This window comes from Pseudophryne corroboree, chromosome 12, assembly GCF_028390025.1.
Source record: "Pseudophryne corroboree isolate aPseCor3 chromosome 12, aPseCor3.hap2, whole genome shotgun sequence".
Lineage (NCBI taxonomy): Eukaryota > Metazoa > Chordata > Amphibia > Anura > Myobatrachidae > Pseudophryne > Pseudophryne corroboree.
In genome coordinates this window covers 163,875,571-163,893,956 of record NC_086455.1, presented here as the reverse complement: position 1 = coordinate 163,893,956, position 18,386 = coordinate 163,875,571, and the positions used below count along the sequence as shown (strand labels likewise).

The 18,386-nt window shown below is 45.6% G+C and overlaps 1 protein-coding gene across 1 annotated transcript in view; it reads right to left on the bottom strand.

Annotated features, from left to right (window-relative positions):
• NID2 (nidogen 2) overlaps nucleotides 1–18,386 on the bottom strand; it is a 122,199-nt gene that overhangs the window by 87,204 nt on the left and 16,609 nt on the right. Inside the window, exons 3-4 of the mRNA XM_063948403.1 lie at nucleotides 2,525–2,757; nucleotides 1–82 (exon numbers count right to left, since the gene is read on the bottom strand). The exon at nucleotides 1–82 is cut by the window's left edge and continues 547 nt beyond it. Coding sequence (XP_063804473.1) covers nucleotides 1–82; nucleotides 2,525–2,757 — 315 coding nt within the window. The remainder of the gene's footprint in view (nucleotides 83–2,524; nucleotides 2,758–18,386) is intronic.

Genomic DNA, 18,386 nt, shown 5'->3' with positions numbered 1-18,386 from the left:
TTTAGCTGGTATTATATTATCAATTTCTGTGATGCTGCCAATGTGGAAGACCCAAACTCCTGGGGTGCCAATATTGCTTTTTCTACAAAACAAAATAAAAAGGTAAGTATTAAATTGGGATGGTCAAATCTTGATGCTACCCCGAGAAATTCATTTCATGTATATAACATATGACCTTCTGATGGATACACTACGCTTTGACTATATGCCCAGGGAATAAAGGGTAATCGCGAAGGCAGAATATTTACCGCTTTGTGCTTACAGTCTTTATTTGATGCAAGCTTATGCCGTGCCACTTTGGACCTTGCATGCAGATGGGAGACGCGCCGACAGCAGATATCGCCTGACTATATTTACAAACATGTCCAATAGTAATCTGATTTAAATCCTATTCTTAGCAAGCGGAAGGCTGACATTGAGCCCGCACACAACGGAATTGACCCCATATCTCTGCCAATGCAATGCTAGCTTTGAGTAACGCATTTCTCCACCTTATGTTACTGATTACTTGCTGAAAGCCAACAGCAAATACTTGCTCAGTCGGCAATTGTACAAAACAACCGTGGACTATGGGGGATGCAGTTAAAATGACGGCTGTCGGGATCCAGGCATTAAGGAGACAGACGCCGGAATCCCGACACTTGCACGGAATTCCCACTCTGTCCACGCCACCAACCGAGTGGGAATAGAAACTGTGGCGAGCACAGCGAGACTACCGGTATATCATACCGGATCCGAACTACGGTACAGCGCAATAAAGGCACAAGAAGCAATAGGGCAATATTTGTGCTTCCTAAGAGTAATAAATGTCATAGGCACAAATCAGAATATATCATCTATACACCTGTGCAAACCCCAGTCCAGCATAAATGTAAAAAAGGTCAGCAAAGTAAGGTAAGGTTATGTTGGATTGATATTACAATAACTATGTAAAGAGGAAGTAAAGACCAGTGGATTTCCATAATAAACCTGGTGATCCGTATCCACTATAACTGTCGAACACATTTGGAAAGCGGTGGAACGAATAAACCAGATGTATGGCAACCATCTTGGATTTGGCTCCCATATGACATCACTTCTGGTTCCTGTGTGACGTCACTTCCCGTCATCTGGTGTGGCGTTTTGAGCCAGGGGGAGGAACAGCTAATTGTCTGCGGTGTAAGAGGGACATTTTGGAAGGACTGGGACTTTTTACACATTTTATGAGCATTAATAGTGGTATTTAATACTCTGGTGATAAGGGAAGCGCCATTTGGGGACTTTTCTTATATTTTGCATTATAGGCGCAAAGTTAGTTCCTAGAGTTCACGATTAGTGGTCACATTTATTAAAAAATGTATAGACTTGGCCCTCCTATTTGTTTTAGAAATGGAATGCTGTTGATTAGCATCAATTTAGGGATTCATCACTTTTAAGGAATTATTACAAATGCATCTCCCACACAAGGGCCAAATTCACACTCTTAAAATATAATTTGGGCCCTTTTCTTATTAAAATACTCAGGTTTAATAATTATGTTTGACAATGCTTCTCTCTGAACAAAAAAATATATATATATTTTTTTTTTTTTTTTTTTTTTTACAAAAAGTGTCAATAATAATTGTATTCATATAGCATTTTCCCCAATAGGTCTCAAAACGCTTGACAGATAGCATGAAGAGAGGTTTAGATTTGCATAAAATACAAAAACCATAAATATAATACAGAGGAGCGGCAGCCATTTTGGCTATCATTTGCAAGGATTATTCATCCAAGCCATGAGGAATCCAGGAGCAGCAGCCATTTTAGACGCATTATACAGGATTACACTGGGCAGAATGGGCAACCCCTGGAAGAGATGACATGTAATGGGCGAGATAAAACATTTCTACACTGGAGAGTACCGGTGCGAGGCGGCCATGTTGCGCGCACTATGGAAGACCTAATTTGGGCTCTTCGTACCGCTGCACATTTGAAATGTACCACTCAAGGAGAGCACTGCTTATTTCACTCTGCTATAATGATAAATAGGGCTCTGTATTAGCAGTGGATGATTACCTTGTATTTCAATACAACACACGTAAAGTTAAAAAAAAGTTTTTTTTTGTTTTTTTTTAAAGTCCCCAGACGTATGACTTTACTAATTCACCATTTAAATTTCTGTTGAAGTAATAGACAACAGATGTGGCAAAATTAGTGTACAGGACCCACAGAAATTGTCACCGTTGCCAAAATCTCCAATATAGCATAAAGGAGACTAGCACCGATTGCCACAGCAGCCATTTGCAGGCTGAAGCAGTACTTACAAGGATGGCCCACCATGCAAGGAACCACTGACATGACAGACACTAGGGATAGGTACTAAACCTGGGAGAGTGATAAAGTACCAGCCAATCAGCTCCTGCCTGCCATGTCATGGGCTGTGTTTGAAAAAAATGACAGCTATGAGCTGATTGGTTGGTACTTTATCTCTCTCCAACGCCTGTTTGAGGCACTGTAACAAACAGTAATATACTCGACCAACAGGTGGAAGGTCCCCACTTACTGATAAAGGTTCTTTAAGGACTGTTCACCGCTTACGACGCTGTAATAAGGAGCTTCCCTTTTCAAGGACTCCGATTCGCCCCTACTGAATCCCACTCTGGCCGGGAGGTCAATGTGTACGTTGTACGATTCTTTGGGCCTTGTTCCTAAAAACTGGAGTCCGTGCTCGGGATACAGAAATATAGCGTAGGAGTCAGACTCGTCGTACGCTAGCACGGCCTGGAATGTGTTAACCTGCGAAGCCAAAACAGAGAGTCGAGTTACCTCACAAGGGGTTTCACTCAGAGAACATTACAATAAAGCGCAAATACATACATGGGCCTAAATCACTATTTAAAAAACAAATTCAACCACTTATAAATCATGTCTTATTACAGAATGTTACGGCACATATGTGTGTGTTAACTTTGAAATTTGGTTAAATGATTGTGGGGGGTTTTGTTGTGTTTTATAACATTATGCACTTATGCATCCATTGATTTGGAATGTTAAACAACCTTAATATGACATTTTACATAAGGCAAATAAGTATTCTGATATACACAGTATCAAACATTTGAAACAGAAGTAAAACTACTGTCTTGTACATAGGTGGGCATTATATATTATATATATATATATATATATATATATATATATATATTTATTTCAGTTTGGAATTTGCTAAGCAAGGCTGGGCTCAGCTAGTACAAGGATGGGAGACCCACTTGGAAGACCGGGTGTTGTAAATGTACAGTGGAAAAAATTGTGGACAAAACTTATAAATGACCTTTACGATGTCTTTATACTATGAATATCACTATATTCGTATTAATACACCTCCGGGGAATATACCTCTAATCACGGACTTTGGTCTCAGGGGATCTCCCTTTGTTTTATACCTACTCCTTTATATGCAATAATATATATGCATGTTACTGTTTCTCTCTTCTTTCCCACTTATAACTGTTATATTTGTCTTTCTATGAGCACAATTCCATAATGTAAACAGTACATCTCTCATCCCAAATTGTTATATAAGTTTTAATCTAATCTAATGTGACCTTTATTTATTAACCATTTACTGAACTAATCCCTCCCTGTATCCTTCCTCTGTTTCATATCCGATTGGGAGAGGATCAAGCTTATGGATTTTATCAACTCATTCAGTATGTCCGCCGCAGGAATTTGACATCCCATTTTTCTCTAAGAATGTCCGCCGTGTTCCCAGGCTCCAACAATATGGCTGCCGCAAGACCAAGATGTCTTTTTTCCACTAAATATGTCCTCCGTGTAACCAAGCAACCGTTCCAGAGGATATCAACAAACACACAAACTTCCGCCGCACAAGACCAACGCAAGCGCATTAGGACACGCCGGATACCGGATGTGGGGCGGATATGACGTCATACAGAGCCCGGACCGGAAGTCCGCGGCTCTGAGCGTCTCTTATGTTTTAAAACATTTCCTTCAGCATTTCTCACTCGTTTTCTCTTCTCCTAAGCTCTGACCATTATCTAAAAGCACATGCTATGTAATATACAGGTTTCAGATAATATCAGAACAATTATGTTAATTAATTACAGGAAGTGATGCGTACATCACTTCCTTTTAATCTGGGTATATAAGTATGATCTGTCTCTGGTTTCAAATCACCCCTTGATGAAGTCCAGATAGGACGAAATGCGTTGGCTGCTTCTCTTTGGTCTAACCTCATCAATAAGTTAAGCTATTTGATTCCTCTTTTATATCCTTATGAATGCCTTATATTCTTTTATGGCTTTTAGAAACTTTTTTTAGTATATTTTTTTATCCGATATACTAAAGTGATACTCCAAAGGTTTTTAAGTTCTATGATACTATGCTCTGTTTTAATTTTTAAATTTTTTAACTTTGTACTTTTTGGGTCATATATATATCCTTTTATATGAGCTTGTGTGTTTTTACAACCATTTTTGTGTAGTGCGTTTCATTGCAATAAATTTGTACACTCTTTTTATATTACAATTCTGCTTTTAAGTATCATTTGGCACCGTTGGTCGCTCTTTACCACCTCATCCTTTGTGTATATATATATATATATATATATATATATATATATATATTTATTTTTTTTTATTTTTTTTTTTTTTCAGTTTGGAATTTGCTTTTTGTCTAATGGTCTGATTGACTACACCTGTGTATGAACCAATGCTGTGATTGGATACATGTTCGGTCTCCCACTGTGTATGAACCATTGCTCTGATTGAATACAGGTTCGATCTCCCTGTGTATGAACCATTGCTCTGATTGGATACATGTTCGGTCTCCCACTGTGTATAAACCAATGCTCCAATTGGATACAGGTTCGGTCTCCCTCTCCTATGTATGAACCAATGCTCCGACTGGATACAGGGTTGCTCTAACACACTAACCTCCGGTTCTTGTGGACACACTTCAATTTTAAGTAAGTGTGGACTTCAATGAAAATTTAGAAAAGTACATACAATGGCACACAATGAAATCTGAGGCAATAGCATCACAACTAAATGTTTATAATTCTTTCCCGGGTGTATAGATACACAATCACTACTTGTATATTATAGTTTAATAAACACTACGTGTTGCCCCTTAGGCCAAGTACTGCTCGTCAGAGGTGCCCAATAATGGTTTAATGAAGAGTAGAAACCCTTGGAAAGGGATCAGGAGTCAATGGCGGGATTGGAGCCCTTTTTAGCTCAAGGCCCAAGAAGTGAATGGTTAGGTGAGGGGTGTCCCAGTTGAGTCCATGGGGTTTATTTATAAAGCGTTGGGTTGTAAAACCTGGCATTTTTTATCGTAATTATGCCCAATATTTAAAAGGGCAATGCTTTTACTAAAAAGACACAGATGGTAACAGTATTGACCATTTAAATATAGTGAAGAAACACGATCAAAAGCCCCCTGGATTTTACAACCCTACGCTTCTTAAATAAACCCCCACGTCGCCAAGGCCTCCTTGACCTTGCATGGTGGCTGAGTCAGGAAATGGTGTCGAAAGGAGGGCAGAAGCCCTAAGTACTGAAAGGTGCACTAGAAGGAGGTCAGTGAGAGCCAAACGGAGCAACAGATGGCATCTACGGGCGGGCTGGAACCTCATCACGCCCGAAACGGCTAATTTTACCCCAGATGAGAGTCATGGTGACAGTGAACCCAAATCCCCATGGGTGAAGGGATGGGATAACATAACACAAGTGTGATGCCCATGTCCCAGTGAGGGAGACAGGGAGCAGGAACTTTAAAGTTAAGTGTGAATGACCAGACATTGTGTAAATCAGGAGAGAACTCTGCAACAGTGACCATAGTGGCCCTGATTACCACTCAAAACATGAAACGTCAGCTCTTGGGTAACAACACTGGAATAATGGCTACTTTTTATTGCAGCTGACACATTTGTGCAGGTGGGGTAGATTGCACAGTGGACCTCGGCTGGGAGATGGTCTGGGACAAATCATTACTCCAAATAAACTATGAACTGTCTGGAGGAACTCATGATGGCCCAATATGTACTAGTTTCCAAAACTGCACATCATGGCTTTTTGTTCACCTTTCCACTCTCACAGTCCAGGGATGTGACGGGCCTAGAAGATCGCTGAGAGTAGCTGCACAGTCACTGACTGGGCCTGCAGATAGAGTGACAGGGCCCAGGTGTGCACCCACACCCCTGACAGTATTTCCCATACAGATATTTTTTAATTAAGGGTCTGATTCAGAAGTAGACGGAAATCCTGTTGCAACTGTATCCTGTATACAGTGGAACTAAGAAAATATGGTAATGCCGCAGGCGCTGGGATCTGCACACAAACGTTCACCATCGGTGCCTCAAATCTGCCGCTTGCGTCGGTCATCCAGTCAACCCTATGGTTGGGGTACAAAAGCCATTGCTCAACTCCACAAATATCAGCATTGCATCCACCTCTGAGCCAGGCCTTACGTTACACTAGCGACATATCGGAATTTCAGAATTTCAAAATATCTCCCAACCCGACCTCTCCGATCTTCACAAGATCTGCGTCTCTCATCCACACTCATTACTCGCTCCCACTTACGACTGCAGGACTTTCATCGGGCTGCACCCACTCTGTGGAATGCCCTACCACGTACAATAAGACTCTCCTCTAGTCTCCAAACCTTCAAGCGTTCCCTGAAAACTCACCTCTTTAGGCAAACATAAAATTCCAGAACCGCCCACATAACTTTCATAAACCTTCTTATCAAACTGCATCCACTCTGTACAGTCCACACACATCCTCACATGTCTTCTCATTCTTCCTCTCAACCCGGGTTCATCATTCCTGTATGACCATACCATACAGCCCACCACGAACCTTTGCAATCTGGCGGACAACTATGCAATAGATAGCACCTTTCCTTGTGTATACATGCCTATTTCCCTATATTATTATTTATTTATTTATTACCAGTTATTTATATAGCTCACACATATTCCGCAGCGCTGTACGGAGAATATTTGCCCATTCACATCAGTCCCTGCCCCTACCACATGTACACAGACACATTCATACTAGTGTTAATTTTGTTGGGAGCCAATTAACCTACCAGTATATTTTTGGATTGTGGGAGGAAACCGGAGTACCCGGAGGAAACCCACGCAAGTACGGGGAGAATATACAAACTCCACACAGTTAGGGCCATGGTGGGAATCGAACCCATGACCTCAGTGCTGTGAGGCAGTAATGCTAACCATTACACCATCCGTACTGCCCGTACTATATTGTAATCTTGCGAGCAGGGCCTTCCTACCTCTATAACGGTTTGTTATTACACAGTTTTGTTATATCATTGTTATTTCCAACTGTAAAGCGCAATGGAATTTGCTGCGTTATATAAGAAACTGTAAATAAATAAAATAAATAAATATCGGTGTTATTCCATCCAACTACCATATGATTGGTCATTCTAAAATAAGACCAACCGCCGCCCACCAGAACAAAACTGGCCAACAGTCAAAGGTTCTACCGGAACCATCCTACAAGCAGCCATTAGAGGAAAAGTGAACTTAGAGCTAAAATATGATTTGCCCCTCCATATCAGAGACCACGTTAAACATGGGCAAGACTATAGTTCCACAGAGAGGATTTATCAATATAAACAGATCACAGGAGGGGTGACTCTTATGGAAACTGCTGCACAAGAATATTGGGTGTAGGTCACAGTAACCAAATCAGATCCCAGCTGCCATATCTCAGCCACGTCTAGAAATGAAATCAAACATCCTACTGGCTGATCAGGTCACCACAGCCAACTCCCCCCCCCCCCCCCCCCCCCCTTTTGCACCAGCAGTCTTAAAACATCCCCATTATTTCTTAAAAGTTATTTTTTTTCTCCAGTATAAAATAAGATTTTACTCACCGGTAAATCTATTTCTCGTAGTCCGTAGTGGATGCTGGGACTCCGTAAGGACCATGGGGAATAGCGGCTCCGCAGGAGACTGGGCACAACTAAAGAAAGCTTTAGGACTACCTGGTGTGCACTGGCTCCTCCCTCTATGACCCTCCTCCAGACCTCAGTTAGGATACTGTGCCCGGAAGAGCTGACACAATAAGGAAGGATTTTGAATCCCGGGTAAGACTCATACCAGCCACACCAATCACACCGTATAACTCGTGATACCATACCCAGTTAACAGTATGAAATATAACTGAGCCTCTCAACAGATGGCTCAACAATAACCCTTTAGTTAAACAATAACTATATACAAGTATTGCAGACAATCCGCACTTGGGATGGGCACCCAGCATCCACTACGGACTACGAGAAATAGATTTACCGGTGAGTAAAATCTTATTTTCTCTGACGTCCTAAGTGGATGCTGGGACTCCGTAAGGACCATGGGGATTATACCAAAGCTCCCAAACGGGCGGGAGAGTGCGGATGACTCTGCAGCACCGAATGAGCAAACTAGTCCTCCTCAGCCAGGGTATCAAACTTGTAGACTCTTGCAAAAGTGTTTGAACCCGACCAAGTAACAGCTCAGCAAAGCTGTAAAGCCGAGACCCCTCGGGCAGCCGCCCAAGAAGAGCCCACTTTCCTCGTGGAATGGGCTTTTACAGATTTAGGGTGCGGCAGTCCAGCCGCAGAATGTGCAAGTTGAATCGTGCTACAGATCCAGCGAGCAATAGTCTGCTTAGAAGCAGGAGCACCCAGCTTGTTGGGTGCATACAGGATAAATAGCGAGTCAGTTTTCCTGACTCCAGCCGTCCTGGAAACATATTTTCAGGGCCCTGACTACGTCCAGTAACTTGGAGTCCTCCAAGTCCAAAGTAGCCGCAGGCACCACAATAGGTTGGTTCACATGAAAAGCTGATACCACCTTAGGAAGGAATTGGGAACGAGTCCTCAATTCCGCCCTATCCATATGAAAAATCAGATAAGGGCTTTTGCATGACAAAGCCACCAATTCTGATACACGCCTGGCCGACGCCAAGGCCAACATCATGACCACTTTCCACGTGAGGTATTTTAGCTCTACGGATTTAAGTGGTTCAACCCAATGCGACTTCAGGAAATCCACCACCACCTTGAGATCCCACGGTGCCACTGGAGGCACAAAAGGGGCTGAATATGCAGCACTCCCTTAATAAAAGTCTGAACTTCAGGCAGTGAAGCCAGTTCTTTTTGGAAGAAAATGTACAGAGCCGAAATCTGGACCTTAATGGAACCCAATTTTAGGCCCATAGTCACTCCTGACAGTAGGAAGTGCAGAAATCGACCAAGTTGAAATTCCTCCGTTGGGGCCTTCCTGGCCTCACACCAAGCAACATATTTTCGCCATATGCGGTGATAATATTTTGCGATCACATCTTCCCTAGCTTTAATCAGCGTAGGAATGACTTCCTCCGGAATGCTTTTTGGATCCGGTGTTCAACCGCCATACCGTCAAACACAGCCACGGTAAGTCTTGTAACAGGCAGGGCCCCTGCTGCACCAGGTCCTGTCTGAGCGGCAGAGGCCATGGGTCCTCTGAGATCATTTCTTGAAGTTCTGGGTACCAAGCTCTTCTTGGCCAATCCGGAACCACGAGTATAGTTCTTACTCCTCTCCTTCTTATTATTCTCAGTACCTTGGGTATGAGAGGCAGAGGAGGGAACACATACACCGACTGGTACACCCACGGTGTTACCAGAGCGTCCACAGCTATCGCCTGAGGGTCCCTTGACCTGGCGCAATATCTTTTTAGCTTTTTGTTGAGGCGGGACGCCATCATGTCCACCTGTGGCCTTTCCCAATGGTGTACAATCATTTGGAAGACTTCTGGATGAAGTCCCCACTCTCCCGGGTGGAGGTCGTGCCTGCTGAGAAAGTCTGCTTCCCAGTTGTCCACTCCGGGAATGAACACTGCTGACAGTGCTAACACATGATTTTCCGCCCATCGGAAAATCCTTGTGGCTTCTGCCATCGCCATCCTGCTTCTTGTGCCGCCCTGTTGGTTTACATGGGCGACCGCCGTGATGTTGTCTGACTGGATCAGCACCGGCTGGTGTTGAAGCAGGGGTCTAGCCTGACTTAGGGCATTGTGAATGGCCCTTAGTTCCAGAATATTTATGTGTAGGGAAGTCTCCTGACTCGACCATAGTCCTTGGAAGTTTCTTCCCTGTGTGACTGCCCCCCAGCCTCGAAGGCTGGCATCCGTGGTCACCAGGACCCAGTCCTGTATGCCGAATCTGCGGCCCTCTAGAAGATGAGCACTCTGCAGCCACCACAACAGCGACACCCTGGCCCTTGGAGACAGGGTTATCAGCCGATGCATCTGAAGATGCGACCCGGACCACTTGTCCAACCGTTCCCACTGAAAAGTCCTTGCATGGAACCTGCCGAATGGAATTGCTTCGTAGGAAGCTACCATTTTTCCCAGGACTCGCGTGCAGTGATGCACCGACACCTGTATTTGTTTTAGGAGGTCTCTGACTAGAGATGACAACTCCTTGGCCTTCTCCTCCGGGAGAAACACTTTTTCCTGTTCTGTGTCCAGAACCATACCCAGGAACAGTAGACGCGTCGTAGGAACCAGCTGCGACTTTGGAATATTCAGAATCCAGCCGTGCTGTTGTAGCACTTCCCGAGATAGTGCTACTCCGACCAACAACTGCTCCCTGGACCTCGCCTTTATAAGGAGATCGTCCAAGAACGGGATAATTATAACTCCCTTTTTTCGAAGGAGTATCATCATTTCTGCCATTACCTTGGTAAATATCCTCGGTGCCGGGGACAGACCAACGGCAACGTCTGGAATTGGTAATGACAGTTCTGTACCACAATTTTGAGGTACTCCTGGTGAGGAGGGTAAATGGGGACATGCAGGTAAGCATCCTTGATGTCCAGTGATACCATGTAATCCCCTTCGTCCAGGCTTGCAATAACCGCCCTGAGCGATTCCATTTTGAACTTGAACCTTCGTATATAAGTGTTCAAGGATTTCAATTTTAGAATGGGTCTCACCGAACCGTCTGGTTTCGGTACCACAAACATTGTGGAATAGTAACCCCGGCCTTGTTGAAGGAGGGGTACCTTGATTATCACCTGCTGGAAGTACAGCTTGTGAATTGCCGCCAGTACTACCTCCCCTCGAGGGCAGCAGGCAAGGCTGATTTGAGGTAACGGCGAGGGGGAGTCGCCTCGAACTCCAGCTTGTATCCCTGTGATACTACTTGTAGAACCCAGGGATCCACCTGTGAGCGAGCCTACTGGTCGCTGAAGTTCCCGAGACGCGCCCCCACCGCACCTGGCTCCACCTGTGGAGCCCCAGCGTCATGCGGTGGACTCAGAGGAAGCGGGGGAAGATTTTTAATCCTGGGAACTGGCTGTCTGGTGCAGCTTTTTCCCTCTTCCCTTGTCTCTGTGCAGAAAGGAAGCGCCTTTGACCCGCTTGCTTTTCTGAAGCCGAAATGACTGTACTTGATAATACGGTGCTTTCTTAGGCTGTGAGGAAACCTGAGGTAAAAAAAAATTCTTCCCAGCTGTTGCTGTGGATGCGAGGTCCCAGAGACCATCCCCAAACAATTCCTCACCCTTATAAGGCAGAATCTTCATGTGCCTTTTAAAGTCAGCATCGCCTGTCCACTGCTGGGTCCCTAATACCCTCCTGGCAGAATGGACATTGCATTAATTCTGGATGCCAGCCGGCAAATATCCCTCTGTGCATCCCTCATATATAAGACGACGTCTTTAATATGCTCTATGGCTAGCAAAATAGTATCCCTGTCCTGACAGGGTAATAGACCACGCTGCAGCAGCACTATCCATGCTGAGGCAATTGCAGGTCTCAGTATAGTACCTGAGTGTGTATATACAGACTTCAGGATAGCCTCCTGCTTTTTATCAGCAGGCTCCTTCAAAGTGGCCGTATCCTAAGACGGCAGTGCCACCTTTTTTGACAAATGTGTGAGCGCCTTATCCACCCTAGGGGATATCTCCCAACGTGACCTATCCTCTGGCGGGAAAGGGTACGCCATCAGTAACTTTTTAGAAATTACCAGTTTCTTATCGGGGGAACCCACGCTTCTTCACACACTTCATTCACTCATCTGATGGGGGAACAAAACACTGGCTGCTTTTTCTCCCCAAACATAAAACCCCTTTTTTGTGGTATTTGGGTTAATGTCAGAAATGTGTAACACATTTTTTATTGCCGAGATCATGCAACGGATGTTCCTAGTGGATTGTGTATATGTCTCAACCTCGTCGACACTGGAGTCAGACTCCGTGTCGACATCTGTGTCTGCCATCTGAGGTAGCGGGCGTTTTTGAGCCCCTGATGGCCTTTGAGACGCCTGGGCAGGCGCGGGCTGAGAAGCCGGCTGTCCCACAGCTGTTACGTCATCCAGCCTTTTATGTAAGGAGTTGACACTGTCGGTTAATACCTTCCACTTATCCATCCACTCTGGTGTCGGCCCCACAGGGGGCGACATCACATTTATCGGCCTCTGCTCCGCCTCCACGTAACCTTCCTCATCAAACATGTCGACACAGCCATACCGACACACCGCACACACACAGGGAATGCTCTGACTGAGGACAGGACCCCACAAAGTCCTTTGGGGAGACAGAGAGAGAGTATGCCAGCACACACCAGAGCGCTATATAATACAGGGATTCACACTACTCACAGTGATTTTTCCCTTATAGCTGCTATAATACACAATTTTGCGCCTAAATTTAGTGCCCCCCCTCTCTTTTTAACCCTTTGAGCCTGAAAACTACAGGGGAGAGCCTGGGGAGCTGTCTTCCAGCTGCACTGTGAAGAGAAAATGGCGCCAGTGTGCTGAGGGAGATAGCCCCGCCCCTTTTTCGGCAGACTTCTCCCGCTTTTTTATGGATCTCTGGCAGGGGTATTTTTCACATATATTGCCTCTAGGACTATATATTGTGATTTTTTTGCCAGCCAATGTGTTTATATTGCTGCTCAGGGCGCGCGCCCGCCCCCCCCCCCCCCCCAGCGCCCTGCACCCATCAGTGACCGGAGTGTGAGGTGTGCATGAGGAGCAATGGCGCACAGCTGCAGTGCTGTGCGCTACCTTGTTGAAGACCGAAGTCTTCTGCCGCCGATTTTCAGGACCATCTTCTTGCTTCTGGCTCTGTAAGGGGGACGGCGGCGCGGCTCTGGGACCGGACGATCGAGGTCGGGCCCTGTGTTCGATCCCTCTGGAGCTAATGGTGTCCAGTAGCCTAAGAAGCCCAAGCTAGCTGCAAGCAGGTAGGTTCGCTTCTTCTCCCATTAGTCCCTCGTAGCAGTGAGTCTGTTGCCAGCAGATCTCACTGAAAATAAAAAACCTAAAATTATACTTTCTTTTCTAGGAGCTCAGGAGAGCCCCTAGTGTGCATCCAGCTCAGCCGGGCACAAGATTCTAACTGAGGTCTGGAGGAGGGTCATAGAGGGAGGAGCCAGTGCACACCAGGTAGTCCTAAAGCTTTCTTTAGTTGTGCCCAGTCTCCTGCGGAGCCGCTATTCCCCATGGTCCTTACGAAGTCCCAGCATCCACTTAGGACGTCAGAGAAAACATCTTTACTAAAGTCAAGCGATGTCATCCATGCAACACAGCCAGGGCGCTCTGTGGCCACCGATGCGAAAATGACCCAGGCATGTTTCCTTCGGCTGCTTTGACCTGAGGTGGTTAATAAGTAATAGGATAAAAGGAGGGTTTCCAGTCATGTCAGCCACTTGATCCTTTGCTAGTTAATTTAAGGCTTCACTGCTCTCCAAAACGATGCACTGAACCATGATGGGAATGGACTACATAGCTAAGTCTCTGCAGAACGTGTGCGCGCTATATAATTGACCGTTCATGAATAAACAAAGCATGGAAGGAGCCTCTTCTAGCTACCATAGATTTCATTTAATAAGGAGATCCCACTCCGGAGCATGTACTGCGCAAAAACACGCAAGAGCGGGACGCAAAGCTGAACTGCCTACCATTGGAAATAAAAAAAATTTTTTAAATAGCTTAGGTGATCAATTACAGTGACCTATGCCTATTAAGAATTATATAACAAATTATTTTATAAAATTAATACATTTCACTACAACCTAAACGTACACCAGTCAACCCAATTGCTGGGAATTGTCGTTTCCAAACAGCGAAAGTGACACCTTTTGTTTATGCTACTTATTGGGCCACCGGAATGGACCAGAAAATGCAGCAGTCAATGCAGGAGATGAAACACAACAAAGAGAACGAAACAACTAAAGAAAAATCATGCCGGTATCTAATTATATAGGTAATTACATAGAAATTTTAATATACCAATGAAAGCATAAAAAGAAAAAAGGACTGTTTGGGACAGTGCACATTAAGGGGTCACATAGGTCCTTTTATTACTAGAATCACCTTATCTTGCTCTATAAGTAACTTTATGCTGGTTACTGGTGTCCTGCAAAATAAACTGGGATTACGTGCAATTTAGAATGAGGCCCAATGTATTTCTCTGTTGAAGTTTTCTTGCACACGTATCAAGTATGATTTAGTATAAAGCCCAGTACAGACTCGGAACCAACTGAGCAACGGGATCCAGCAGGGCACAAAGCCCAGTACAGACCGAGAACCAACTGAGAAACAGGATCCAGCAGGGCACAAAGCCCAGTACAGACTCAGAACCAACTGAGAAACAGGATCCAGCAGGGCACAAAGCCCAGTACAGACTGAGAACCAACTGAGAAACAGGATCCAGCAGGGCACAAAGCCCAGTACAGACTCAGAACCAACTGAGAAACAGGATCCAGCAGGGCACAAAGCCCAGTACAGATTCAGAACCAACTGAGAAACAGGATCCAGCAGGGCACAAAGCCCAGTACAGACTCAGAACCAACTGAGAAACAGGATCCAGCAGGGCACAAAGCCCAGTACAGACTCAGAACCAACTGAGAAACAGGATCCAGCAGGGCACAAAGCCCAGTACAGACTCAGAACCAACTGAGCAATGGGATCCAGCAGGGCACAATGCCCAGTACAGACTCAGAACCAACTGAGCAACGGGATCCAGCAGGGCACAAAGCCCAGTACAGACAGAGAACCAACTGAGAAATGGGATCCAGCAGGGCACAAAGCCCAGTACAGACTCAGAACCAACTGAGAAACAGGATCCAGCAGGGCACAAAGCCCAGTACAGACTCAGAACCAACTGAGCAATGGGATCCAGCAGGGCACAATGCCCAGTACAGACTCAGAACCAACTGAGCAACGGGATCCAGCAGGGCACAAAGCCAAGTACAGACCGAGAACCAACTGAGAAATGGGATCCAGCAGGGCACAAAGCCCAGTACAGACTCAGATCCAACTGAGCAACGGGATCCAGCAGGGAACAAAGCCCAGTACAGACAGAGAACCAACTGAGCAATGGGATCCAGCAGGGCACAATGCCCAGTACAGACTCAGAACCAACTGAGCAACGGGATCCAGCAGGGCACAATGCCCAGTACAGACTCAGAACCAAATGAGCAACGGGATCTAGCAGGGCACAATAACCAGTACAGACTCAGAACCAACTGAGCAACGGGATCCAGCAGGGCACAATGCCCAGTACAGACTCAGAACCAACTGAGCAACGGGATCCAGCAGGGCACAATGCCCAGTACAGACTCAGAACCAAATGAGCAACGGAATCCAGCAGGGCACAAAGCCCAGTATAGACTCGGAACCAACTGAGCAATGGGATCCAGCAGGGCACAAAGCCCAGTACAGACTCAGAACCAACTGAGCAATGGGATCCAGCAGGGCACAAAGCCCAGTACAGACTCAGAACCAACTGAGCAATGGGATCCAGCAGGGCACGAAGCTCAGTACAGACTCGGAACCAACTGAGAAACAGGATCCAGCAGGGCACAAAGCCCAGTACAGACTCAGAACCAACTGAGAAACAGGATCCAGCAGGGCAAAGAGCCCAGTACAGACTCAGAACCAACTGAGAAACAGGATCCAGCAGGGCACACGATAATATGGCTGGATGATGCTGTACACACAGTCAGATACAGTTATTATCGAACCACAGATTCCACTAGTCCCCATCAGATCTCAACTTTCATGGAGTCTTAGCAAACATTTAAAGGACTGTGAGAGAATGTGATACTATCCTGGTTTTCCTAAACCTTCAACAAGCACAAACATTTTGCAACATCCCTTTAACTGGCGCCCCCCAGCCAGGATGCAATGTTTCAGGGCCAGCAAAATGTTGCTGCCAAAAATTCTTCTTGGAAATGTTCATTTTAATCAAACAGAGCAGGGCAGGCGGCCTTGTGCCTCATTAGTGTTTAGCTGTACTATTCTGAACTGCGGACAGGCTGCAGCTTACACAATTCCTCAAACAATGGATCAAAGAGGGGCTCGCTGGGGAAGTTCCGCTAGTAAAGACACTGGCCCTGGACTCCAGGGAGCTGGAAGGGGCCAGATAAATCGTCAATGCCAAAAAAACTGTAACTATGGACATTTCACATAGGGTCCAGCCAGGGGTGTAAATAACGATATCCCTGCTCCAATGTCAGCAGAGTAGGGAGACCGCTAAAATTATCTGGACTTTATTCTACAATTCACACTGGGGAAGTACGCTCTTCATGTACCGTAGGTGATGTCCGCAGCCTCTATAATATGCTAGACTTTGCAAACATATACAGTATATGGATAACAGCAAATATTGTATTTGGAGGATGCACTCAATGAAGTTTGCAGGTCCCAAAGTTGACTGTGGAACTGAATGGTGGTCTTAAAAAGGAGTCCTCTACCGAAACCTAATCTTTTCCCTTATAACCCTTTGAATCCTTTATCCCTACCCCCATAGTTTGAGATATTCCCTTTTGTGAACATGGAAATGAACAAGTTTTAAAGTAGATGAAGGTGCGCAGTTCCCAGCAGAGCCCAGACAGCCGTATTCAAAGCTCTCCTAATTGCCAGAGCTTTACCTTCAAACATCCTATGAGCTAGTCACGTTTGTTACAGAACTGGAAGGGAGCAAGTACCTCCTACCACATCACAGGGGTCCTGCACAGAAACACTGCAGCTCCGGCAGTTGGTGGTAGGGGAAAGCCATCATTTTTAATTGCCCTCATATTTTATCAGCAGATGTGTAACTAGGAGCATGTTGGATCATATGCAAACATCTGCATTTATGCAGACTGGTCCTAACCTACAAGTGGCCACAAATAAAATATAATAATTTATGATTTGGTGTTATTTCTAAGGCAGTGGAAAGGTGGAATTTTTAGTGCATGTTTAAAGGCAGGGGAGAATAGAGAGGTAACTCCAGGGGATAGAAGCAGCTCAGTAAGAAGCCCTGAAGGTGCGAGTTTAAGGAAGAAATCAGGCAGCAGGAGAAGAGGAAGTCCTTGACTGAATGGAGCAGGCAAGAGGGAGTGTGGAGATGAGGATGGAGAAGTAGGGAGGAAGGGAAAAGTGGTTTAGGGCTGGATGGAGCAGGCGAGAGGGAGTGTGAGTGGAGATAAGGTTGGAGATGTAGGTAGGAAGGGAAGAGTGGTTTAGGGCTGAATGGGAGAAGGCAAAAGGGAATGTGAGTGGAGATAAGGTTGGAGATGTAGGAAGAAAGGAAGACTGGTTTAGGGCTGAATGGAGCAGGCCAGAGAAGTGTGAGGTTAGAGATGGAGGGAGAACGGGAAGAGGGGTTTAGGGCTGGATGGAGCAGGTGAGAGGGAGTGTGAGTGTAGAGGAGGTTGGAGATGTAGGGAGAAAGGCAAGAGTGGTTTAGGGCTGTGTGAGAGCAGTTTGAGCTGGATTTGGTGTAGAATAGGGAGCCAATGAACAGTGTGACAGAGGGGGCAGAAGAGGTAGAGCATTGAGGGAGCAAAATGTGAAGTGGATGATGGAGTGAAGAGGGGCAATGAGAGAGAGGGGCAGACGAAGAGGAGGAGACAGTCAAGGCAGGAGATAAGGGTGTGAATGATGGTTTTCCATTATTACACTTTATTTATAAGGCATCACAAGGGGTCCACAGAGCCACACATATGGCAACAGTAGGACAGTACAGGGTAAACAGACCATTACAGTAACCAAAACATAAACAGAACACAAGTACCAATCACTGTAGCACCACAATTCTCCGTACACAATACAGCTGAGAAGCAAAGTGAGCGAGGGAGTAATCGGTGAAGGGTGACGACACAACTAGCAGTAGTAGAACCGCTGGAAGAGACGAACAACTATGAGCGACAGGAATTCCGGGCTAATTGGTCACAGAGTAGGTGAAGGTAGTCATTGAAGTGCTACAGAAGAGGGCTGTGAGAACAGAAGGGAAGGGAACCCTGCTCCTAGGAGCTTACAATCTAGGGGAGAGGGGAGACCGACAGATGACATGAGGTGTGAGCATGTGAATGGAGACCTGGGGCAGGAGGTAGATGAGGCAGAGAT